General features: G+C 34.5%; 1 protein-coding gene across 4 annotated transcripts in view; it reads right to left on the bottom strand.

Annotated features, from left to right (window-relative positions):
• Nucleotides 1–1,060: 1,060 nt before the first annotated feature.
• The window catches only part of LOC129234026 (serine/threonine-protein phosphatase PGAM5, mitochondrial-like), a 39,264-nt gene continuing 12,539 nt past the window's right edge, over nucleotides 1,061–27,785 (bottom strand). For all 4 annotated transcript variants that reach the window (XM_054867930.1, XM_054867927.1, XM_054867931.1 and 1 more), the window contains exons 5-7: nucleotides 26,036–26,169; nucleotides 17,417–17,560; nucleotides 1,061–1,218 (exon numbers count right to left, since the gene is read on the bottom strand). In XM_054867930.1, coding sequence (XP_054723905.1) covers nucleotides 1,200–1,218; nucleotides 17,417–17,560; nucleotides 26,036–26,169 — 297 coding nt within the window. In that variant the 3' untranslated portion in view covers nucleotides 1,061–1,199. The remainder of the gene's footprint in view (nucleotides 1,219–17,416; nucleotides 17,561–26,035; nucleotides 26,170–27,785) is intronic.

Below are 27,785 nucleotides of genomic sequence, written 5' to 3'. Positions count from 1 at the left end.
AAAATATCAGCAAAACAATTCATCTATCCATCCGAGTAACTGTGCAAGAAATAGGCTCCAAGTAAACAATGTTGAAACTTTGAAATGACCAACTAAGTCTCCAGATCTTAACCCAATAGAGAACTTATTGGGTGACTTAGCAAGAAGAGTTTATGCAAAGGAGATACATTTTACTTCATCAATGGAACTGAAATCTACCATCAAAGATGAATGGTAAAAAATACATCCCGAATTTGGTCAAAAACTAGTTTCATTCATGAAAACAAGAATATTTGAAGTAATTTGAAGGAATGACTCCCACACAAGCTTATAAATATTTGAATTTTTGTCCTCATATGCTTTTTTCTATGTTGGCCTTAAAGATTTTACTCAGGTCAAATACTGATCAGTAATATTTTCTGATAATGAAACACTTACAATTAATTTTTTTTGTCTTTTTTACTTGTATTTAAGGTTAATAATTATCACTCATATGACTTTTTGATCCTAAGATTAAGGTGTGTCCAATTTCTCAAAAAAGTGCACTGGACTTAAAGTTTTTACTCAGACTGTACTTAATAAAGCAGTCTTAAGAAAGCAAGGACAGATTTACAGTACATATTAAAAAATATTTTTCTATGCCCTTTAAAATGCTTATCAAGAGTAAAAAAAAGAAAGGCAATTTACAACTGAAAGTTGTTAGCTAAAATAATACTTTTTCATATTTTTCATCATTCCCAGTGATTTCCCCATCAATTTTTTTTGAGGGTATACTTCCAGTAATTCACTGCGCGCAATTTGTGTATGCGATGCTATACATAATTCATCTTAATATGAAAATTATTGAAGCTTGAGGGTATACCCTATATGTCTAAAAAACGTTTGAGAGTATACCTATGAAAACATCCCTGCAAACAGCTGTATGATTTTTTTTTTTCATTTCCTGAAAAAAGGTCTGTTTCAAGCAAGTCAATTACAAATTTGCAATAAGCATTAAATTTTTTTTTTTTTAAAGATGCTTTCTCCTTTAAAATGGTTATCAAGATTTAAAAGAAAAAAAAATGCAGCTACAAGTTTGCTAAAAGAATATTTTATTCATAGGTATTAAACATTTGTTTCAATTTCTTAAAACAAGTCTCTTTCAAGCAAGCAAAGACAGATTTGCAACAATACAACATCAAGCAACAATTGGTAAAAACTGAAGCATTTTCTTGCATGAATCAATGTGTTTTGTACTTTCTGCAAAAGACAAATTTACTTTAGAAGATTGACATTTTAAACGAAGTTTTAAACAGAGTACATAATCAACCATTCAAAAATCCAATTACAAACTAGAACAACTATAGTTGGGGCAAACCTAACCGGCAGTGTCGAAAGGCTGTGTTTAGGATCTGTCCAGCCTTCACAATGCTGCCAGGTTAGGTTTGCCCTAATTATAGTACACTTTCACAAAATCACATAATATAAGAGGGAAACAAGAAATGCATCTTATAGAAAAAATCTAAATACAAAAGTGATATGCAAGGCAATATTGTAATCAAGCGTTACATTAACTTGATATAGAGAAAAACTTTTAACAAATGTCCACAGATAAGTTTTCAAATTAAATCATACATAATTTTTAAACAAATATAATAAGCTCATTTTTTACATTTAATAATCTTGGTTTGGTGCAATGTTCATTGCACCAAATAACAATGAGTAAAAAATAATAACATCTAAATTTCCTTTCATTTTACACTACTTTATATCTATTTTAGAAACATGTTTCCAGACAGAACTAAAACACAATATGCAATTAATTTAATATTCATTTATTTAACGAGCTGTTTTAGCTAATGTGCAAGAAAAATGGAAATTTCTAGGAGTGGAGGGAGGTAAAAGAAAAGTGGGCATAAGACTATTCTTGGGTACAAAGCAAAAAATAAAATACAATAAATCATGATTCATAGTAAACAAGGTATTGCCAAAAGGATTGTTTTGTGTATGGAGATGTTTCAGACCATTTAACATCTTGTCAATGCTAATTAAAAGCTTATTTATGTTAATTTTATAAAAATAAAACAAGGTTAAATTTTACTTTGAAATAATAATTAAAAACAAATAATTAGAAAATTAAGAATAGTAATAATAAAAAATGAAGTAAAAAAAAATACTTAAACTAGAAAATGAAAAAGTTGAGATTATTAAAAAAATACAAAAAAAAAAAAAAAAAAAAAAGAATGAAATCCTTACAAAAAATAAATTAAGAATGCACAGACTAAAATGACTGCGTTGTCAGTGCCAACAGTTAGGAGCTTTTTAACAGAAATCATGTTAGCAACAAGTATCAAATTAAGAAATTAATTGACAATTTTTTAATTCAAGCTGAAACATATGTTTCAAATTTTATTAAAAATAAGATTATGTTTCAACATAATACATCTAGAATTGTGATTGTGTTCCTTAATACTTAATGTGACCAGATTTTTCTAATCAAAACTCTGGATGTACGGAAATACAGTATATAACTACTAAACGAAAAATAACTCTAACAACACACAACAAATTCTTTGGTATAACCAGCATAGGTAAACTGTTGGAAGCAATTTTAATAAGAAAATTTCTATATCGTAACAAAAAACCTAAAATTAACAAAGATATTTTCAAGTTTCTATTGACAGTTATTTTTCAAATGTCCAAATTTTTTTCACGAAAGAAAAAGGCCTTTCAAATACTGCAGTTATTCCTGGCAAGCTGAATTCAATACATTTTTTATGCATTCAATCGACAAAATTATTGAAAAAAAATTTGTATTATTATTTTTATTGTTTGGCAGATCATTAACAGAAAACCTTGACATTTTGGCAGGGTATTTTGCCACCAGGACAAAAAAAGTGGGACTGTCTCATTAAAAATGGGGCATCTGGTCACTTTATTGATGCTTGACACAAGAATTAAGCATATTTTCAGAACTATTATAGAACTGGTATAGGTATACAGAACTATAAAACATTAAAAAAAAATGTTCTGTGGTTTTTAGATTTAAATGTATGCTCCGGCTTTGAATTCATTAAAATACCCATCAAGACAAAATGCTACAAGCGTAGCGCAATATTCAAAACACATTAAAATTTTAATAAACTAAACTTCATTTTAGTTAGCAATATTCATGGGCGGATTTATGGGGGGTCAGAGGGGGGCAATGCACCCCCAGTTTTGGGAGGACTTTATGTAGTAACAGCACATCTTCCAAAAATTTAAAAAAAAAAAAAAATTATTATTTTTTCGTTTTTGAACAGTACAGAAGAGCATGAGTGGATTTATAGGGGGGAGGGGGCAAAGGGGACAATGTTCCCAGTTTTGGGAGGAGTTTATATAGTAACAACTTATCTTCCAAAATCTTATAACAAAAAAAAAAATCATGATTTTTTCTTTTTTGAATAAGAAATTAAAGTTTATTTTTTCTTTTAAACTTAAAATAGCCGTTTCTTACAAAGTTTGAACAATACTGTACAAGTGTATAATCTACTACACAATTTCAGAGGCTGGAAAGTGCAAATTATTGATAGGTTCTAAAATCCCTGAAAAGAATTGGCGCAGTATAGCCTACAAGGGCTCTTGAACCAAAAACCCAATCTAACCAACCAAACCTTGAAAATAATTAGACAAGTCTTTGAAACTCCTAAGCAAAGTGTGCTTCAATTTTATTTCTTATCAAATGTATAAATTAAGAATTGTGTAAGGGCAATTAAAAATGTTTCTCCAAAAAAAAAAAAAATCCTGCCCCCCCCAGGAACTCAGTCTTAAATCCGCCTATGGCAATATTCCAATGAAAAATATTTTTCTGAGCAGCTCAGTGAAGAGGGAGATACTTACATCTAAGATCAAAGAATGTTATAAAATGTTCTCAGTAGTTGGAAGCAGTAAGCTACAAGGAGTGACGCTACTGTAGTAGCTACATTTTTTTAGTAGTTTGTAGTGTAGCGCACTACTTTTTTAAAATAGAGTAACGAGCAGTTCGATACAAAAAACCTACCTTGTAGAGATTTCTGGAAAATACTTTTAAATAAAGTTTTTAAAAAAAGAAAAGAAAGAAACGAGGTTTCAAACGAATCTGACTTGCACCAACCAGATTTGTAAGACTCTGAAAATTATGAGCTGAGCTCAGAGATATTATTTTGACTCCACATGTTCCACCTGTTTGACGTTTAGCATTGAAATTTTCACATTTCCCCAATATTCCCCTTGAATAGCACATGGCTTAGAAAGAAAAGATTAAGCAGTAACTGCCAATTTAATACTGCGTTTATCTTTTCTGGCAGCAGAGAATGTCCTGTTGATGAATATTTTAGATGTCAACGATATTACTGTGCCAATATCTGCCTAATATGGAAGCTACAGTAAATATCATAGAAAGGATGATATTTTACTGCCCTGGTCAGCTAACAGGGGCGTAGCTAAGGGGGGGGGGTTTGGGGACAAAACCCCCCCCGAAAAGTTAGTCTCGAAAAAAAAGAGAAAAAGAAGAGAGAAGAGAAAGAAAAAAAAAAGAAGAAAAGGAAAAAATTCCAAGCGATTATATATATATATATATATATTAAATATATATATATATGTGGTGATGTATTATTTTATAAGACACTTTATTAAGAACTCGAACTCTTGTGTATTCCTACGCGCGGAGTGAGATTGTGCGCGACGCGACCAGTTTTGGCGGATTGAAGAAGGAATGATGGGAAGTGTGGTGGAAGACGTGTTGTTCTCGATGTTTTAATGTTTCTTGTTCTATGTTCCTGTATTCGTCTTGTGCTGTCAATTATTAAATGTTTATTAGTGTACGATGCCTTCATCATGCTCTGTTGTGTGAAGAATACCCCTAGACCAGCCGAGATCCTTACAAATGGGGGCACGGCCTTTGATTCCGAAACCTCGCCCCTTTGAAAGTTTCAACGTGTAGCTGTTCCTTCAACTTTAAGCGGTGAGTGACTCTTTTCACAATTTTCAATTCCTTATTTCGAAAACATACAGACGTGGTGTGGAAAAAATGAAGTCCAAAAAGAGAGATCAAAAACCTAAAGGCGCTGCAACTGCTACAGTGCAAACTGAAACCGAATATCCTAACGATAACGAAACAAATATAATAACAAATGTTCATAATCCAAACACCGCATTACCGTACGTTACATTTTCTGATTTCGAAACTCTAGTTAAACGTTTCAATGGCGACGCAATGTCCGACGTCAACATTTGGATAGATTCCGTTGAAGAAGCGATCCTACTTCTACATCTCAGTGATTTGCAAGCTTTGTTATTTTCTAAACGATTACTAGTAGGAAAAGCAAAACTTTTCATTGATAGCGAAATTTTGCCAACGTCTTGGCAGACGTTAAAAAAATTATTGCTTGCGGAATTCTCCGACAGTCGTTGTCCGGCTGAGGTACACAAATTGCTTTCGAACAGAAAAATGCGTTATAATGAAAGTGTCGAAGAATATTTTTTTAAGATGCGTCAGATTGGTTCGACGGCTAATATTGATGATTCATCATTAATGCATTATATAATAAACGGAATAGATGATACGCCATTTAATAAAAGTGTTTTGTATAATTGCTTGAATATTCATGACTTTCGAAATAAGCTGAAGATATATTCTGAAATGTCTGCTGATGCACATTCGAGAAAAAATACAGCGTTTAAACCTTTTCCAGTTTCAACTCGATTGGAAAAAAATTCACTAGGAGCCAGATATAACGAACATAACGAAAGAAAGATGAACAAATTTTGTTTTCTTTGTGGAAATGATTCCCACCTGCAGTATGACTGTCCAACAAAAAACAAAGGAAAACGTTGTGTTTTTTGTTCAGGCTTTGGCCATGTTAGTAAAGATTGTGAAAAGAAAACAACTGATAAGAGATCTTTTTCGAATTCTTCGAAATGCAAGGCCGATCCGACTCCATTTTCACCCACGGAAACGACCGACTATGCTCATAAAACTTGTAATTCTTTCCAAATTAACTCCAACATGTTGAAGTCAGCTAAAATAAATGATTCAGTTATAACTACTCTAATTGATACTGGATCACAGCTAACCGCGCTTTCAAATAAAATTTTTAAAAATTTCCGAAATATAAGTTTAAAACCTACAAGTGCAACATTTTCCGGCTTGGGAAACAAAACTTATTGTCCCATTGGCACTTTCTTTTCTGATATTGAAATTGATGACTGTATGTTCTCGACATTGATTTATGTAGTTGATGATGATATTTTAAATGTGGATGCAATTATTGGTACTGATGTTATTAATCAAGGTATTTTATGTGTTGATAAAAATGGTTGTAACTTGAGAAAACATGAAAATTTTTTGTTGAATGTCGCAAATATTGTGCCCAATGAACCTGAATTAGACCTTGCACATATTCAAACCCCTCAAATACGTGAAGAAGTTAGTCATTTAATTAAGAGTTATAAGCCTGATAAAATTAAAACGACCAATTTAAAGATGTCAATTAATTTAGAAGATGAGATTTCTGCTGTAAGCAAACCCCGTCGGTTATCCCCTTTGCAAAAAGAAATCGTAGATTCTCAGATTGCTGATTGGTTTGAAAAAGATATTATTAGACCTAGTTGTAGTTCCTTTGTTTCACCGATCGTACTTTGTAAGAAAAAAGATAATTCATATCGCTTATGTGTTGATTACCGCAAACTAAACCCGTAAAACAATTAAAGATCACTATCCTTTACCTTTAATTGATGAAATTTTAGACTCTTTAAGTTCAGCGAAGACATTTACTACATTAGATTTGAAAAATGCATTTTTTCATATTGATATTGAAGAAAACAGTAAGAAGTATACATCATTTGTCACTCATAATGCCCAGTATGAATTCCAGAAATGTCCCTTCGGATTAAGTGGAAGCCCCTTATTATTCCAGAAATATATTAATTGCATTTTTCGTGAACTTTTAATTGATCAGACCGTCATTATTTACATGGATGATATTCTTATTCCTTCCGTTGATGAAGTGGATGGTATAAACAAGCTGAGAAAAGTCCTTCAAATTGCCTCTGAGTATGGACTCGACCTAAATATTAAGAAATGCCAATTTCTCAAGCGAGAAATAGAATTTTTGGGTCATGTGATTAAAAATGGAAAAATAATGCCCTCTTCTTGCAAAACCTCTGCAGTTCAAAATTTTCCCCTGCCGAAGAATGTGAAAGACATACAAAAATTTTTAGGACTTACTGGTTACTTCCGAAAATTTATTCAGCATTATGCATTAATTGCTAAACCACTCAGTGATTTGCTTCGGGAATCAGCTCCATTTGTTTTTGGACCAGAACAACATCAGGCATTTTCTGTTTTGAAGGAAAAGTTAACTTCTTATCCTGTTCTCGACATTTTTCGTCCTGGCGCAAAACTTCAGTTACACACTGATGCAAGTAAACACGGATTTGGTGCTATACTCCTACAAGAGTCTTCGAATAACAACTATAACCCAATTTACTACTTTAGTAGAAAAACGACCCCTCAGCAAGAAAATTATTCAAGCTATGAACTTGAAATGTTAGCAGTCATTGAAGCAATTAAAAAATTTCGACATTATTTGAATACTAAATTTATGATTGTTACTGATTGTGACGCGTTCAAGAAAACATTATCTAAGAAAGATATATCACCTAAAATTGCCCGATATGCCATGTTGCTTGAAGAATTTAATTACGATATAATTCATCGCCCCGCAACAAAAATGAACCATGTAGATGCCTTGAGTAGATATCCTGTAATGATGATAACTCAAAATTGCTTGACAGATCAAATCGCTGCAGCTCAACAAAATGATGAAAATTTAAAAACAGTAATTGCCCTAGTCAAGGTAAATAAAGTAAATGACTATGTAGTTAAAAATTGTGTTTTGTACAAATTGATAAATGATCGCGAATTGCTCGTTATACCCAAAGGTATGCAAACAGAGATTATCAAACATGTACATGAAAATGGTCATTTTGCAGTAGCCAAAACTGTTGATGTTGTACAACAAAATTATTTTATCCCTAACCTTAAACAAGCTGTCGAAACTGTTATTTCCAATTGTGTGCATTGTATTTTGGTAAATAAAAAACGTGGAAAGCAAGATGGATTTTTGAATCCAATTCCAAAAGATGATCGCCCTTTAAGCACTTATCACGTCGATTTCTTAGGACCTTTAATGTCTACAAATAAGAACTATCAACACATTTTGACTATTATCGATGCATTTACAAAATTTACATGGATATACCCGACAAAATCAACTACAACAAATGACGTTATTTCAAAATTAGAATTTCAGGAGAGTATTTTTGGAAATCCTTCTCGAATAGTTACCGATAAAGGCCCAGCTTTTACGTCAAGAGAATTCAGCGATTATTGTATAAAACAAAATATTCAGCATGTAAAAATCACAACTGGAATACCGCGGGGAAACGGACAAGTCGAACGAGTCCACGGTACATTGATCCCCGTTCTTGCAAAACTTTCGATAAATAATCCCACAAAATGGTACACATTTGTCCCGGCACTGCAGAAAATCCTGAATTCCACAAAACACAGAAGCACGAAATTTTCACCATTCGAACTCTTGACAGGTGTAAAAATGCGTTCGAACGAAGATCTAGAAATACTTAGTTTACTTGAAGAAGAAAATGAACAAAAATTTCATGATGATAGAGAATTGCTTCGTAACACAGCAAAAACAAACATACTTAAAATTCAAGAGGAAAATACGAAGAATTTTAATAAAAAACGAAAAATTGCTACTCAGTATCAAATAGGCAACTTCGTTGCCATACAAAGAACTCAGTTTGGTACAGGTATGAAGTTACGACCTAAATTTCTTGGTCCCTACAGAGTAACGAAAGTCAACCCAAACAATCGGTATGAGGTCACCAAAGTTGGCACACACGAAGGCCCTTACTCGACTTCATCTGCTGCTGACTTTATGAAAAAATGGACAACAACTCCAACCGACTAACTTTGTCCCTAAAAAAAAGGGGGAGAAAAAAAAATATTAGTGTTTTTGTTTTTCTTTTTTTTTTTTGGTGTTCCTGTTTAAATCCTGCTTTTGATGATGATCGGAGCGTGCAACTGACGTCGTGCTGCCTTCAACTCCACCTGATGATGATAACTACCATGATGACGACAACGATGATGATGACTACCATGATGACGACAACGATGCTGATGACTACCGTAATGAAGATTACGACAACGATGATGATGATGACGACGATGGAGGAGCAACGACTTGATGCCAGCTCGACTCCAAAGGATTTGCAGACCTTTTTTTTTTTACCTCTTTCCAAGAAACTTTTTAGAACATTTCATTTTTTTTTTCTCTCAACGAAATTTTACCAGTTCACGAGGACGTGAATAATCAGGATGGACGAGTGTGGTGATGTATTATTTTATAAGACACTTTATTAAGAACTCGAACTCTTGTGTATTCCTACGCGCGGAGTGAGATTGTGCGCGACGCGACCAGTTTTGGCGGATTGAAGAAGGAATGATGGGAAGTGTGGTGGAAGACGTGTTGTTCTCGATGTTTTAATGTTTCTTGTTCTATGTTCCTGTATTCGTCTTGTGCTGTCAATTATTAAATGTTTATTAGTGTACGATGCCTTCATCATGCTCTGTTGTGTGAAGAATACCCCTAGACCAGCCGAGATCCTTACATATATATATATATATATATATATTAAATACATATATATATATATATATATATATATATATATATATATATATATATATATATATATATATATATTAAATATATATATATATATATATATATATTAAATATATATATATATATATATATATATATAAATATATATATATATATATATATATATATATAAAAGAACTAACCCCCCCCGAAAGTCGGGTCTAGCTACGCCACTGTCAGCTAACAATAAATATTGCAGTGTTACAGAAATGTATGACAACCAAAACTTTTCGTTTCATGCAAACTTTGCCCGTTAAGCAAAAAGCTTTTGGTATCGATGTCATCTGCATATTCAGCCGAATCTCAACTTACCCGAGGGATGCGTTCCAAGACTCCTCGTGTAGCTGGGAATTTCGCCCAGTGAAAAAAGGCATCTGTGCGATTTTTTATGAACAAACCAATTATTTTAGACATTTGAAAACATCCACCCCTCAAGCTGTTTTAAGCCAGTTCTTAACTTCTTAAAACCTTTTAAATTTAGAGAATTGAAATTTTACTGTATTTTAAAAAAGTTGTGTTACTGAATATAAAATACTGTTAGGATGCACAGAATCAATGGGAGAGAAGGGCATAAAATGAAACAGTACTGTATGCACAGTATGAAGCAGTAATAAAATGCAATATAATTATATTCGACACACTTTTTAGTTGTTCAAGCATATCGAAAATCTTTACATCTCTTTTGCCAGAAACTTTCTATTTTCCCTTCCATTTTTAAACTTTAGATAAACAGTTCCCTTATATGAAATTATGTTTATCATCAGTTCATATTTAGAATGAAAAGATGTGGAGTGCCGATTCACAAAGCGATGTTCCAACTAGTAAGGCGTGGGGACTTACGCCTTCAGTCATGCTGAAAGGAAAGTTCATTCATGAAACTAATGATTAGTACTCAATAAAGAAGGTAATACCCAAGCCCTACGATTCCCTTCCAAAAATTTTCGTGTTGTGGGTGAGGAATTCACGTCAGGTTACTTGAGGAAAACTCGGCTATATAGCCATTTTGCGTAAATCCAATCGAGTTGTAGCGTGAGTAAACTGTAGTTTAAAATTGCACATTGAAGCACATACAGTCAAGGCCGCGCCAAGCCTGATCGGCGCCGTCGTGCAAATGTCTTTTGAGCGCCCTTATGCTCTGGCGTTCGAGAAAAATGTAGTTAACACCTGAAGGGAAGATTTGTAGACAAATATAAAATGGAAAAAAAAATTTGGCATTTAGTTTATAAAAACATAGTGCGTGAATATTTAATTTCGCAATATGGTGTACGTTTTGACTTCATATCTCGAAATTATTCCGAGTTCAGCAGCTCCTCTGATATGCTAATAATGTGTTTCGGAAGAAGAAAATATTTTAATATCTAAGTTAAAGCCACTTTGAATATCCATCTAAATCTCTAAGTGATAAACAATCAACAAAACTTTTATGCCTGTCAAAGGATGACAACAGGAGCAGTAGCGCAACTAGAAAATAGTTCTTTTGGGGGGAGCGGGGGGAGACACAAATTGAAAAAAAATCTCTTTTAATAAGAGGGGTCCGGGGTTTCTCCCCCGGAAATTTATGAAACTTGTAGTTTGAAAAACGCAATTTTAAACCGTCTTTAGTGGTGTTATGGAGGAAAAAGGTACAAGGGGCTCCACGGAAATTTATAAAAGTTGACCACTTTAAACGTAATTATATGCCATATTTATTGACGTTAGAATAAGGGATGGAACTCTGAGATTCTACCCGATCGGTTTTTTTTATAGACAGAAATCAATTGCTTTTCTTTCCTCCAATTTTTCGAAATTGATCTTCCAAAAACGCAACTGTAGAGAACTTTGAAGATTTTTACAAGGAAGGAATTCTGAAGCTTCCCCCTGGAAAAATTTTCAAAATTAAATTCCTAAAAACCTAAGCAGTATTCTATGGTATTAAGAGAAGTGGTTCGGAGGCTATTCCAATTTAAAGTTTTCGTAAGTCATGTTTGAAAAACCTAATTTTTGATTACATTAAACGAAGGAGGTTCGAAGGGCCTTCCTCGAATATTTTCTTAAATTGAAGTCTTAAAAGCGTGATTGTAAGATCATATTTGGTAACATTAGGACTGGCAATCATTCGAAATTGAAACTCTAAGAACTCAATTTTAACGGATTTTCGAATGCAGTTTCAAGCAATGTTGTTTCGAATGCGTGAACTTTCGCAAAATTTCGCGAAATTGAAGATCTGGAAACGAAATTTGAGATGGTCTGTAATGCTGGGGGGTGGGGGGAGGATTCAGAGGAGTAGCATTTTGAAAACTTTCTTATTTTCGAGCGAACTAGAAAAAATAAATAATAACAAGGAAAAAAGAAAAGAAATAGGACGGAGTGGGAGTAGTTGATCACTTAGCTGAAACTATTGAGAATTTTTTACTCCAAAATTTCTTTTTAAAAGTATTGAGTTTTAAAAGAAATTAAAGCTTTACTCCAACATCCTTATTCTTTCCGTATTGAAATATATTTTTGAAAAACATTCAACTAAGCATTCTGTAGGGGAGGGGGCACGGGGTGGTGCAACCAGAAGGGTGCCTCTTTCTTTAATTTAATACATAAATAGTTGAAGAAAAATGCTAATGTATGCAGTTATTAGCATCATGTGCTTTCAGTGTAAAAGACTGCGCTTTTGAATAGCATATTTAGACAAAACAAGGCAATATTTTTTCCTTGAGATAGGCAGCAAGGATGATTGCTTGTTTTAATGAGCAGTATAATTTCACTGCTACTTTTATTCCGAAAAGTTCAATTTTATTTTTTTTTTAGTTGGAGATTTTTTCCTCCATTTGGAGCACTTTTGATTGGTAGGGCTCGGCGCCTTTTTGACTTTGGCGCTGTCGTGCCCCGCACGACCTTGCACATAGGGACGGCGCGGCCCTGCATACAGTGAAACCTGTGTGTAACACAATACTGTCTATAACAATAAAACTGTCTATAACGATATTTTTCTTGGTCCCAGCAAAATGTCAGCATAAATAATGAAACTGTCTATAACAATAACCTGTCTATAACACTATTTTTTCAGGTCCCCACAGTATCCTTGTAGACAGATCTTACTGTAGTAAGCATTCTTAGTTATGTTTCATACAGTACAACCTCGATATCTCAAATCTCTCGGGACGGGGAAAAAATTCGAGACATCGAGTTTTTGAGTTATCAAGGTTTTAAAAAAATTACACTAGAAACTCTCATAATTACACACACTATGCTATATGCATTTATATATGTACTATGAGACCACTTTGAATTACGATCAATAAAGTAGTCTTCAATATTTTACTAGATTTGAAATTTCATAATTGTCGAAAGTGCACAGGAAGAGATTTTGAAATGAACAACAATTTCAACTTGGTTTTTCACCTAAAAATTTAAAAAATTCTTATCTTCAACTAGTAGCTCGCCACATTCAAAAAAGTTTTCAGCAGCCATTTTGTAGGAGTTGAAAAAGCAGAATGATGAAAATGAGGAACGCATTTTCCGTTTTCACTTGAAAACTGACTGGCGAGAAATCAACCCCCTTTCCTCAAAGTAGACAACATGTTCGAGGGAAATGCACAAAGATTCTAAACTCTGGGGAAAACACAGCACCCCTTTCATACCAACACTTCCCTATTATCTTGCTTCAATCCCCTAATCACAAAGTTTCCAAGAAGAGAGATGAAAACTGGGCCCTGGAACTGGTTTTACTACAAAAATTGCCAAAGAAAAACGACAACTGAAACTTGCTTCTGTGCAAAAATTTCGACATATCAAGGGTTTCGAAAAATAAATTTCGAGATAACTATGGAAAATACATAGGGGTTTTTATAGAAAATGCAGGGGAAAAATGTTTTTACCGAGACATCAAGGGTTTCGAGATAAGGAGGTTCGAGATATCAAGGTTCGACTGTATTTCGGATATTTATCCCCATTTGATTATAAATACTAGTGCTGTTTGGGATATTTTTTCTATTTCTTTACATTTCTTTTTTTACTGATTGCAGGGATCTGTCTAGGATTTTTTTAGAGGGTCCTATTTTTGTGAATTTAAAAATTTTTTTGTGAAAAATCAAATCTTTTTGTGAAATTTCAAAATGTTTAACCAAAACTTATCCATCAATATAGATTAGATTTCTGGTTTGCATACTCATTTATTAACAAATTTGTTCATGCAAGGTCCGATTTTGTCAATCAAAATTTTGTGAAGGGTCCTTTTTAACTAATTAGAATTTTGTGAAGGGTCCTTTTTTACCAATTAGATTTTTGTGAAGGGTCCTTAAAAGGACCTACATTTCCTCTGGCCAGACCCTTGGATTGAGTGTTGATATATTAACATAATAAAATTCAACTATTAGATATCGTAAGTTTTTCAAGGTTATTGGGTAAAATTGAAAAACGCTTCTCTTTCATTTTATCAGTGGTGTAAGGAAAGAGATATTGGCCAGGTAAGGGCTCCTAACTTGAAGCTCAAAATCTATTAATTAGTTCCTACAAAATATAATTTCAAAAAAAAAAAAAAAAAAAAAAAAACTCCTATAATCAAAATTAAAAGTTTTTCTCTTTTATTTAAAATATATTATTCATCATCTAAATCAATTTTATGTCTACGTCTGTCCATGTAAAATTTAAATCAAATTGCGACTGCATCAATTTACATTTTCAAGTAGCCGAGTTGCACTTCTAAAAATTTGAGAATGATTTCTTTGAACTTTTAAATCCTTTCTTGCAGCGAGTATTCATAAAAATCATAAAAAATGTTTGGAATGACTAATTGGCTCAGTAAAGAAAAGAAAGAATAAATAATTCTTAGTAATATTCCATGCTCAAATGAGTCAATTTATCAATCACTACTTTCTGAATTTTTTCGTTCAATTCTCAAACGATGTGTATGCATTTTATTTATTTATTTTTTTAAAAGTAGAAAAGTAGCAACTACATTTCAAAAGTAGTTTGTAGTTGCTACATTTTGAAAAAAAAAAAAAAAAGTTGTAGTTAAACTACATTTGTAATAAAATAGTTGTAGTTTGCTACAAAAAAAAAAAAGACCACTGTGTTCTATAGTGCACTGTGTTGCTAGATTAAGCAACCTCATAAATTTATGAAGTGAAAATATCAACTAAAAAGTTACGTTTACGATTGACAAGAGACGGATCTGTGTTTAAGGCACTGTGCACCACTATGCTCCTCTATGTAGTTTGCCTTCCCCTCCACGCAGCCACACAACTGCCTATGCAAACACAGAAAGAAGTATTGATTTTACAGGCACAGTAGCAGACATTGTTTACAGGATCAGCAAGTTGCTTATAATGCTTTTATGATGTAATTTTCTGCCATATTTTTTAATTAAAGGATTTAACAAAAAACAAAAGCTTTTTTGTTTTCTTGCTCGTTATTTTTTTCTTTTTAAGTCCCTATATTTTTCTTTGCTAAAAAACTTTTTATGAACAATTAAAGTGAGCATTTCAACTCTCATGAAACACATTTCTAGAAGTTATTTGGTGACCTAGGAGAAAGCAAGTCAAGGCCCTGCACTCGGCAGCAATTTGTGGGGGGACTGCAAATTCAACCTATTTGTTTTTTCCCCCCCTCCATTGAAACAAGCAATAAAAACTAAAAGAAAGATGGGTAAGGGTGGTTGTTTCAAGTTTTTCCCTAGCTTAGAAAAATCAAAAATCGGATGCTGTATTGAAGCAATTTTTTCACAGTTAGGGCAGACCAACCAGTGAACCAACAGTTTGTAATTTAAAAATCCAAAATCGGAAGAAAATTTTTTTTATATGTTTCGCCACAACGAAATATGCATTCCAACGAAATAAATGTTCAGTCCCGTTTAAGTGACTATTAACATTGCTTGAAAGGGTGTACAATTCCCGTTAAAACGAACGAGATTTACAGTCCCTTGAGGTTGGTTATAATCAGATTTCACTGCAGTAGAATAATTATGTCTATCAATTAATAACATTACACTAATTAAAAGTACAAAAAACACTAATTAAATCAATTTTGTAAAATGTTTGAGTTGAATACATTTGTGTATTAGACGGTTTCCCAAATTTGGATTGTACACTTCATACAGTCATTTTGCAGAATTCACTCCCAGAAGATTCAGCAAGCCCTAGGGAAACCTTGGTTCTTCGGTTAAGGTTTAGTTGGAGTTTGAATTTGAATATCACTTTGCTGTGAAAGTGAATTTTTGGAAGGGTAAAAAATCAAAACATTGCCGTCTCCTAAATTTTGCTGCCCTATGCTCAGCACAGAATGGCACTTTCCTAAATACGGACCTGGTTACAGATATTGTGTTTCACAACTTTAAACAATACAAAATATTTTCAAAACAAAAAATATAAGCTTTAAATATTTCATATTTTTAATTTTGATTTAAAGTGAAGTAAGAATAAATGTATGCCCAAAAAATTAAAAAATGAAATATAAAGTAAATCAATTTCCAACTATATCAAATACTAAGAATGCCTTATACCTGAAAATGAGTTTGTCTGGAATTCAAAACAAAGTATTATGTTACCATGAAAGTTCGAAATCTGGTAAACATTGACATTAATCGGTGAATTCGCCTTCCAAAGAGATTAGAGGAAGACTAAATATTTCTGGTGAAAGTCAACATTCTCCAATTTTGGTGTTTTACAATAACGTACACACATACATGTGATTGCATGAATTTCTTAAGTATAACATATCTGAGAAAGAAATATTATCACAGGTTTGTCAGACATTTCCTGAGTGGGTTCCCTGTTATGACCGTTTGTTGTATGAAAATGAGATAAATTTTGTCAAATTACAATGGGGTCGTTTCCAAAATTTTAAAAGTATTTTTTTCCTGAAAGAGCATGCTTAAAAACATAGGATTTGACCATTTTTTTAAATAATTTGTTTAAGTTTAATATTAAAAAAAAAATTACTTAAATCGGTGCACTTTCATTGTTTACATTTCTTGCTGATGACATCACAAATGATGAAATGCCATTCAGTGTTGCCATTCACAGAGCAAAATCATTAATTCCCATCTTTACTCACGTGTATTGGCAACGATAGGGTTGATAGCAAGCATAGAGCACAATTTTAATTCGCTTCTTGATTATCATAACGTCGAAACGCGATAGAAAGATGTGCCAAAGATCATCATTTGTGACCTCATCAAGACCACGCCTTGTTTGAAAAATCGGACATTTTAAAAAATTAATTAAAAAATAACTGTTGGGAAAATGAAAGTATTTTCTGGATCCATGTTATTATTTTTTGCTTATTCTATCAATTTCAGTGACTAAAAGTACTACTTTTGACTGAAGGAAACAACCCCATTGAGGCAATGAGAAAAAAAGGGATTTATATATAAGTGACAAAATTAAAAATTTGTAGATAACCAGTACAAATGATAGGAGAACCTCTCCTCTGCTTTAGGGTATGAAATAGCACTAGCAGCCCTGGTAGATGCTGCTATACAGCGTGATTAAGGAAAAAAAAAATAATGAAAGTCTACCTAGGATCTGAACTTTTAAGGTGTTTTACTAAAAATTTGAAAACATCAACTTACATCTCTTTGCTTCTCACTGCCTCTATTTTTCTGATAAATCACCATCAAATTGTACATACAGAAAAGGGGATAGTTGACTAAGAATTAAGCAGATAAAAGAGAAGTAACCAAAGCCAAAACATTTTAGAAAAATAGATAATTTCAGTACGTAGTCATTTTGTCTTTGGACAGATGTCCAGAATCTCCTATAGCATAAACTCTAACTCTGCCAGTAGGAGGAATAGCAACCCACGTTATACTGCAGTGATGTAATGAAAATCTCAGCCATGCTTCAGGCGGAAACTGAAGTGCTCTAAATGTAAAAAGGAAAAGAATAATTATGAGACCACTGTGCTGTAGCATGAGAATACAATGCATATAAAAAGTCTGAAAATACTCATGAAATTCAAAGTTAGCAAAGAATTAAAAAAAAAAAAAAAGCATGAAGTGAAATTTTGCATTGAAAATCATACAATATTTAGGTTTACATTTTAAAAATAAAATAATAGATGTAGAATAAAGGTTCATTAACAATTTTACTGCAAGGACGGATACAAGAGAGGGGCGATCACCCCTCCCTTTTGGCATCCTGCCTCGGCAATTTTTCCAAATTGAAGTTCTAAAACTGAAGTGTAGGCAATTCTTGACAACATTTAAGAAATGGAATAGGTTCGGATCTCTCTATCAGACACTTTTCGGGATTGAAGTTTCAAAAAGGCAGTTCAGACTATCTTTGATGATGTAAGGAGGAGGAACATGAAGGCCTTCCTTTGGGTATTTTGCGAAATTTAAGCCTTAATGACACGATTCTAGACATCTCAGGGAGTGTTATGGGAAGAAATCGGTCAAGCTTATCCTTCAAGCATGAGTAAATTACGTACGTAGTAGAAGCAAGTTAACAAATCAACCGACCCCCTCCTTGAACAATTTCTGGATCTGCCCTTGTTTTCCTGCAACAAATTCCTGACTGTCCATCATCATTCTGTAGACCAGAGGTTCCCAACCGGTGGTTCGCGAACCCCCAGGGGTTCGCGAGGTGCAGGAAGGGGGTTCGCGAAAATTTCGGTGCAATGGCGGATTTTTCCTAGTTTGGTAAAAAATTATAAAATATTCAATTTGCACACATAGTTACTAAATTTTTTTTTTTAATTTGAAAACGCGCCAGACTCTTGTATTAAGCTCAAAAAAAAAAAAAAAAAATCTTTCAGCGGTTTTATAATCTTGGTTAAAAAGAAATTTTCTCATTTTTTTTTTTTTCGATAGACAACAAGAGATATCCTTCCTTCTTTATTGCGAGGCGCCATGCAGAAACGTTGTATTAAGCTGTGGCGGGGATCACGATGACCTTAAAAAGGCGCCATCGTGTGGAGTCAATCAAACAATATACATAATATACATGTGTCGAAAAAAATAAAGATTTCTAAAACAATGCATCATAGGGGTATTATTTCTAATCTGGTTGAAATATAACTCGGGAATTTCCGTCGAATTCAGTCATCGAATAGCAGCAAAAGGCTCCAAACTTAAAATTTATTACTGGATTTTACCCATCTGTTTGTTTTCAAAAATATATAACATCAGCATGCTCATAGTTCTGGGGAAATAGTTGTTAACAGACGTATTTAGAAATACTTTAGAGATGCTTGAACACAAGTGATTTTGTTTGCAATTGGTTTTGCTACGTGAACTTGCTACTCTGCTTGTGAAGTTATAATCGTGTTGGTAATTTTTATGATTTAATAACTTTCTGCTGTTATGGATCGATGGTTGAAAACTGGTAGTTTGGTTGAGTGACAAATGGACAAGCAGTCAATCGATCAACCCTCAACATCAGCAATAACTTTCGAATTAACACAGGATATTGAAATAGATAGCTGTAATGAACTGCCGCCTCCCCCGACTAAACAGAAAAGTGAACTAGGGGAGAAAAAAGGAAAAAAGCGAAAATATGACAGTGACTATTTACAAATGGGCTTTTATTTTACTGGAGGAGAGTCTGAACCTAGACCGCTTTGTCTTCTCTGCAACGAAGTTCTAGCGAACAGCAGTTTGAAACCGTCACTTCTGAGAAGACACCTCGAAACAAAGCATCCGACACACAAGGACAAACCTATCGAATATTTTAAAAGAAAATTGGAATATAATAAAAAGTGTAGCGTCCCTACGTTCCTGTTAGAATCCAACGAAGATAGTAAAATGGCCCTTGAAGCTTCATATCGAGTCAGTTATAGAATTGCAAGATCTGGACAGCCACATACAATTGCAGAAAATTTAATTGGACCGTGTGCTAAAGATATTGCTAAGTGTATGTTGGGAGAAAAGTCAGCAAAAAAAATTGACCTGGTTCCGCTATCAAACAACATAGTATCACGCAGAATTACTGATTTGGCAAGTAATGTGGAGAAAGAACTTGTGAATAGAATAAAAGAGAATAATTTTGCGATCCAGCTTGATGAGTCGACTGATGTAGCAAACGCTGCAATATTACTTGTCTATGTTAGGTATATTTTTAACGATACAATTAAAGAAGATGTACTATTTGCAAAACCTTTGAAAACCAACACAACTGGAGAAGCAATTTTCGAACTGGTCAACAGTTACTTTGAAGAAAATGGAATAGATTGATCTTTGTGTGTGGGTGTGTGCACGGATGGTGCAAAATCAATGACAGGAAAATTTGTCGGCTTTGTGGTGCGAGTAAAGAACATCAACGAGAAAATTGAATGGACTCATTGCTGCATTCACAGACAAGCATTAGCATGTAAGCGTATTCCCGCAGAATTATCCGCTACTTTGAATGATGCGGTAAAAATTGTAAATTTTATAAAATCACGTGCCACAAACTGCCGTCTATTTCACGCGCTTTGTGAGGAATTGAGAAGCCTTCATGTTACTTTACTTCTTCACACAGAAGTTAGATGGCTTTCCCGTGGCAAAATTTTGACACGCTTATTTGAATTGAAGTAGGAAGTCCAAGCATTTTTTGTTGATCATCCATTTCACTTGTCCACTTGCATATTCGATCCTCTTTGGATGCAAAGGCTTGCATATTTAGCTGATATCTTTTCAAAATTAAATGAATTAAATCTTTCCTTGCAAGGTGCAGTTGTTAATATTTTCGTTATCTTAATATATAAAAATATATGATAAAATTGAAGCTATGGTAAAAAAATTGAATTTCTGGATCCAATGCCTGGAAATGGGTGAGTTTTCTTGTTTCACTTCTCTTAGTAGTTTTTTATCAGAAAACTCAATGAAACTTGATGAAATCGTTAAAAGAAATGTATGTGAACATCTGCAACATCTTGAACTAACTTTTGACGAGTATTTTCCTAATAGGCGTAACGTCCCTCTCTCAAACAACTGGATACGCAATCCTTTTGAAGGAAATCCATGCTTAGAGAACACCCTGACATTACCTGAAAAGGAAATGCTCATCGAGTTATCCTGTGATAATTCATTGAAAACTACCTTTAAAGAGCTCTCGTTAATTGACTTCTGGCTCAGTGTAAGAAATGACTATACCGTTTTGTCCAAAAAAGCAATTCGAATTTTATTACCATTTTGTACAACATATCTGTGCGAGAAAGGATTTTCCTCCTATACTTATCTCAAAGATAAATACCGAAGTAGATGATTGAATGCAGAGCCTGATTTAAGACTCAAACTGTCAGACATTGAACCAAACTTTCAGTTTCTTTGTTCCGTCAAACAGCCACAAATATCGCATTAAGGATTTTTTCCCCAATTTAAAGTATGCTTAAAAAAAATAGTTGGTTTATAAAACTTCTTGTTTATAATTTTTCTTGCAGGGCCGATCCTAGGGTGTCGGCCGCCCGTGTGCAAAGACCTAATGTGCCGCCCCTCAAGAATAATTTGCAGATTTTGACTAACGTCAATATAAAACTTTCTTTAAACTTCTATTCAAAGTTCGAATTTAAAAAAAAGGGGGGGGGGGAGCAGAAGAATGATCTTATAAAAAGGAAGAAATTTTTCATAGTAAGAAACTCCTTAGGTACAATTTATGTCTTTGAAGAAAGTAATAGATAACAAAGTTTACTAGTCGTGAAAACGCATTTTATAGTCTTTCTTCGGTGACATCAGAGAAGGGACGGAGGAAGGGGAAGCGTGGGGAGAGGTGTCAGGAGTTCAGGGAGGAGGATTGCTCCAAGAAAATTATCGAAATTGGCGTATGAAAAATATTTTTAGTTAATCTTTAGTTGTGTTTGGTTGCAAGGATAAAAGAGTGAAGTATATTCAAGGTGCATGAAGAAATTTTCGAAATTCACATCAAACATCGCAATTTTAGGAACTTTAGGTGAAAGTAATGTTGCAGTTCTTTCCTAAAATTCTTTCAAAATTGAAATCAATTTGAAGTTTTTTTTTAGACCGTAGCTTAGGAAGGATCGGCGTTCTTCCCGAAAAATCTTCGAAACTGAAATTTTATACCCGCAATTTTGAGTTACCTTTGTTGACGTTGCAAGAGGGACGTAGATTCAATCGTCTCCCATGGAAAGATTTCGAAATATAAGTTTAAAACGCAAATTTAGGCCGCCTTTGGTGACGGTAGGGGATCTGGCGGCTATCCTGCGGTTATTTCTCGGCACTATTTTTTCAAAATCCCGTTTTTGGCTAGATTTGAAAACAATACGGGAAACGTGAAAATATTCCGAACTAAATATTTTTCGGAACTGAAATCCATTATGGGCTATTTTTGGGAAGGAAGGATTTTGGAGCTCTTAAGCGGATACTTCTAAAATCGCAATTTTATATTATCTTTGGTGACGTTAACAAATCTGGGAAGCTTCTATGGATCATTCGGATATTTTTCAACATTAAAATCTGAAAAATATAAACTTTTGTCCACCTCACCTCTACGATTGATGGATATGCCCTAGCGCCGTAAAAAGTTACATAAGCCTGGCAGTTCTCCTCCGAATTCTTTAGAAATATAAGTCCCAAAATCGTATTTTAAGCATTGTTTGATAACGATGGGACTAAGAGCGGGTGGGGGGTTCAGTGTGCCTTCACGAACTGTGTTTTTGAAACTGAAGTCAATTTCAGGCTACTTAAGGCAGGAAGCTGTGGCTCCACGGAACCGTCTAAAAACGAAATTTTCAGGCATAGTGATTGCGTTGGAGAAAAGGGGGATCCGGGGTCTTTCCCCAAAAGTTCTTGAAACTGATGTTTGAAAAACGCAATTTTAATTCGCTTTTCAATACGTTAAGTGAGAGCGGGTGGAATTAGGGGCTTCTCTAAAGACGCTAATTGACACTGTCTATGGTAGTAATGTTTGAGAATGGATTTCGGGGCCCTCAGTTGCAAAAATTTCGAAAAATGCCAAAGCAATTTTACATGACGTTTGATGATAAGAAGGGCTGTCGTCTGAAAACACGTTTTGGATTTTGGAGCCAACCTTTTTAGGCTATGTTTGATTAAGTTAAAGTGGAAGAGATGAATCAGACTTAATTAGGTCGTTAAGATCAATGGTTCAACCAGAAAAATTTTCCGAAAGTAAAGTCCTAGAAACGCAATTTTAAGCCTTCTTTAGTTTCGTCGAGGAGGTCATAGCATCCTTTTGGATCTTCGTTTTGGAGCTACATTTAAATTTGCTTACCGGGGAAAGGGCCCTGTCCTTCTACCTGATCTGAAACCGGGCAGTTCATTCAAGATTTTAATCAGAAAAATTGTCCCAAAGGGGGAAAAGTACAACATTTTAGTTCGTCATTCATATATGTTACTCTCAAGAGGGAGTCGTAATTTTCCACTTTCTCTCCACGCATCCACGATTGTTAAACACAGAGTTTGTTACATATAGTTTGTTGTTTGAAATGCTTGCGTGAGTATCTAATCAGCATAGCTTTTTTTTAATAAATAAAATATGTTTTCATTGTTTAGGTCTATAAAAGCTTGGGGGGGGGGGGGGGGAGACATTAGTGGCCGGTCTAAAAGGACCGTCCACTAATGTCTAAAGGTAGACCGACCAAATGGTGTAGTCTAAAAGGAGCCCTCGGTGCTCCTTTTAGACTGCACCATTTCATGCTTCAGAAGGGGGGCCTTTCCCCATCCCTGTATCCTTGCCTGATTACCGGTTCTGTCACAAACTTTGCAACCAAATGAACCATGTGTGTTAAGAGTAGATGTTAATGGACAATAAACCAACATAATGTTCCCTAACATTCTATTTTCCTTAAACTACGCTATGCTGTCGGGAAATCGACACATACTTTGATAATTGAACATTTAAAAATCAGCATATTTATTCTACTTACTATAAGTTATTTTGTGAGAAATTCTTGAGAAATTTTGCTTGATTATAAGAACTATATGATGCGGCCTGCGGCCGCCCCTTGCTTTGGCCACCCTTGTGCGGCGCACACTCTGCACACCTGCTAGGATCGGCCCTGTTTTCTTGTAGATGTAGTTTTAACTTTTTATTAATGTTTGCACTTAATGATATTTTACAATTATATTTTTGTTTATTGCAATCAAATGCTGCAAAAAATGGAAAGCAAACGTGCTGTTTTTTTTATTGTTTCTTACATGTTACTAATTTCAACATCAGGGGGTTCGCGAACTTTTTTGCCTGTTCCAAGGGGTTCGCAAAGAGAAAAAGGTTGGGAACCGCTGCTGTAGACGAAGCAGCAGTTCACCGATGATTCTTTTAAAAAAACTGACAGAACTCAAGATAGGTGAAATTTAGGGTACAATGCTGGGTAAGTCTGCCTTGCTTGGTACAGTTTTTTTTGTTTACAAAACAGTAAAAAATGGGGAAAAGTTTAAAGGTTTTAAATGATAAAAAGTCAAAACTTTCTCAAATTTGCAAAAGTCTGACGAATCTCATCCCTGTGTACATTTGAGCAACAGTATGGCTTTGTTTCTACATTCCAGATACTAAAATAGTCTCCACAACAAAAAAGAATTTTGTCAATTAACATAGAGTAAAATCATGTTTCAGGTGCAATCAATGCTTTCTCGAACAATGGCCTGACTTCTTTGAATAAAGTTTCGATTAGCTATTAGAGACAACAATAAGCAACCTTGGCCCAGAGAGGGTAAAATTTTAGGTCCAGGTATCCGAGATCACAAACTTTGCTATGATCTTACGTGTGCCAGACCTAGGGCATGTTTTATTACCACCACTAGGTTTAATGCCCTGAATCTCATTAACTACTTAGATGGTGACAATGTCGCTGTTAGGTCAACTGTAAGAACGAAATTATCTCTATGTCTGCATATTTTCCTTTTGAAAAAAAAAGATCCTCTGTCAGAGAGGATATTATGTTTCCGCAACTGTAAGAATTTCAGAATTCATGACTAAGGACAGAAACAACAGCTTGCCCACTATAAAGCTTCCATGTGGCAGATTTACTTTCCCCCGCCTTCCTCACCTCAGATACCTTATCCAAAATGCTTCAGTTTTCAGTAAGATAGCCAGGGCTAAGGCAGAAATATATGAAATACACCACCAGCTCAGTCATTCCATCCGAGAACTGCAGTTTCATGCTTATTAGCACTTATCAGCCTGGAATAGGAAGTGCTTGAGCAGGAGGTGGAAGACTTCTTGAGGAAGCCAAGAGTGCCAAGCAAACTGGTAGCTAATATAGAATTAGCACTGGCCAGACAAGTGACCGAAGCAATGGTTCAGTTCGGCTCGAAGATTGCAGGCAAGGCATGGTACTTTCAGTAAGTTACCGCCCTATAGCCAGGGCTAAGGCAGAAATACATGAAATACACTGCCAGCTCAGTCAATTCCAGCCGAGGACTGCAGTTTCGTGCTTATTAGCACTCATCAGCCCGGCATATTGCCGCGCAAACGTTAATCAGTGTGGCTCGGTTGGCAGCGCGCGGGGCTTCGAGCAGGTAGGAGCCAGGATCTGGTCCCGGCTGTGACATTCCAGTGTTTGGACTTTTAAATTGCTTTTATTTACACCGTGTTCAAAATGTTCTGTAAGTTTCTTTCACTTTCCAGCGGAATGTTCTAGAATGTTCTACGTTCATATAAAAGCGGGAACCTCACGAGTTGTGGGAAGTTCTCTAGTTCTTCCATGCTGCGAGTTGCGGCAAGCTAATAAAATATCTAGTTTAGTTAAACGTTCTCTGTGTTTATTTAATTCATCGTGACAATATTAGTGACTGAGCTGGAGGTGGAAAACCTCATAAGGAAGCCAAGAGTGCCAAATAAACTGGTAGATAATACAGAATTAGTACTGACCAGATCCACCTCCAACTCAGTCACTCCTATGCCGGGCTGATGAGTGCTAATAAACACGAAACTGCAGTCCTCGGCTGGAATTGACCGAGTTGGCGGTGTATTTCATGAATAAGCAACATGCTCTAGCACTTTTAAAGGGGTGAATCACACATATGCCGATCTCTACATAATCAACATTTTAGGATAATTAGGACACACATTTTAGGAGGTTTTCAAAAAAATCAGAAATTGTAGAAAAATTAGTCTGACACCTGATAATACTGTCTTTCTTCCTGTAAGACAACCAGATCAGTTGGCCCACTAAAGTTTTAGGCAGTTAGTGGACAGCAGGCCTGGATCTACGCACATGCAGACTGTTATAAAGTCTGCTGTTATAAAGGGGCCCGTGGCTCTCAGTGGTGTAGAAATCCAGTAGGCAGTTAAGGGCCCTGCTGATTTTTTGCAAGGGGCCCAAAATTTATAAATCCCAGCCTGGTGGACAGACAATGTGGCCCACAAACACATGGAATCTTTGATATGGCATCAAACCAAATTTTTGGAGGTAAATTTTAATTTGTACGAAAATTTACTAACCTGCAAACAAAATAGCGAATAACATTTGCGTGACACACAATTATCTCATAACTGTCTGATTTCTGTTTTGCATCTGCTCGATGAAAGTATTTTCGGAAAGCAGCTTCTATTCTAGCACCATCTTCAAAGTACTTCTTAAAACAAGAAAATAAAACAAATTTATATGCAAACTACTGAAAAAAATGTTGCAAAAGTTCAATCAAGAAATGTTTGGAAATCATTTATTAACACAAAATGAGAAAAAAAACCTTTTTGCTTCCCAGCTTCTTACTAGTACAAAATTCAAGAGTAATAATAGTAAAACTAGTTTGTATTTTATATGTTATACATGATGATACTTGTACTCATTAATACTCCAAAATAAATCTGGTAGTAAGTTAATAATTATAATTATTACAGTTCAATTATAGTTCCAGAAATGGGTTAGATAGAATATGGAATCTTGTTTTATTACTCATAAAAATAGAATACAACTTTATGCTAGATTTTTATGCATAATGAGAAAGAACCTGGTTTTAAAACTGTAACTGTGTACTGTAAAATATCATTTTACAGTAAATTTCTTTAAAACACATGAGTTTAATTGTTTGTATAGAGCCTTCAAAGAAATAACTATATACAGTGAAACCCCTCCTAACGGACACCCCTTTAATGCGGACACCCCTCTTATGCAGACAGTTTTTAATTCCCCGGCAGAGAGACATTAAACCTAATGTATAAGGAACCTCTCTCTTACGGACACCCTCAAATACGGACACGGACACCCTTTTCGAAGTCATTTACATTGATATATCCTTTTTTGCGGACAGTATTTAAAACTTGAGAATTAAATAGCTACTCCATTGAAAGGCTTCATTTAATGCAAAGTCGACCAGCTTATACGGAGATAAAAAAAATATTTCTTTGCAATTTTACTTTGCATCTACTGCGTAGCAAAAAATTTTCAGCTTGACACCGAAATGCATTTTTCATTCCAAAAAACATCATCAAATCGTCAAAAATAAAAGAAAAGAAAAGAGAAAATGATTATTCTGCAAGTTTCTGTCTGTATACCCCCACCCTCCCCCGTTGTCTTGTTCCTTTTCAGATGACTAACAAGCAGGCGTGTTGTGTCTAAGTGGAGCCGAGTTCACGCGCCATCTAACAAAAATATTTTATAGAGAGTAAAAGTAAAGCCAATGCAATATCATAAAGTAAACTTAAGGGTAAAAGCATTCAGTTGTTTCATCGTTCTCATTGAAATGGCTCTGAATACTCATTGTCAGCGTCGTACTCTTTCTCTTAAAGAAAAAATTGAAGTTATAGATTTCGCAGAAAAAAATAAAATTGGAATACGGAACATTGCTGAAAAGTTTGGTGTGGGACGCACACAAATTTGCTGTATATTAAAAGGAAAAGAGAAGTTTAAGAAAGAATGGTTCATAAATAGAAACCAAGAGAAGAAAAAAGATTTTCCTAAAAGTAATGCCCTTGCAGTGGATGAAATTGTGTTTAAATGGTTTGTGTCCGCAAGAAGCAAAAATATTCCGATTTCTGGCCCTATTTTACAAGAAAAGGCGAAAGAAGCAGCTACTGAAATGGGTATAGAAAATTTCAAAGCTTCCAATGGATGGTTAGATCATTTTCGAACGAGACATGATATCGTTTTTAAAAAAATATGTGGTGAATCCATGGATGTGGATGCTGACGTTTGCGAGAAATGGTTTGAGAAAGTGCCTAGTTTGATTGAAAATTACGAGCCATGTGACAT

This window comes from Uloborus diversus, unplaced genomic scaffold, assembly GCF_026930045.1.
Source record: "Uloborus diversus isolate 005 unplaced genomic scaffold, Udiv.v.3.1 scaffold_924, whole genome shotgun sequence".
NCBI lineage: Eukaryota > Metazoa > Arthropoda > Arachnida > Araneae > Uloboridae > Uloborus > Uloborus diversus.
The sequence above is the reverse complement of the archived record's forward strand: the minus strand, read 5'-3'. Positions and strand labels throughout refer to the sequence as shown.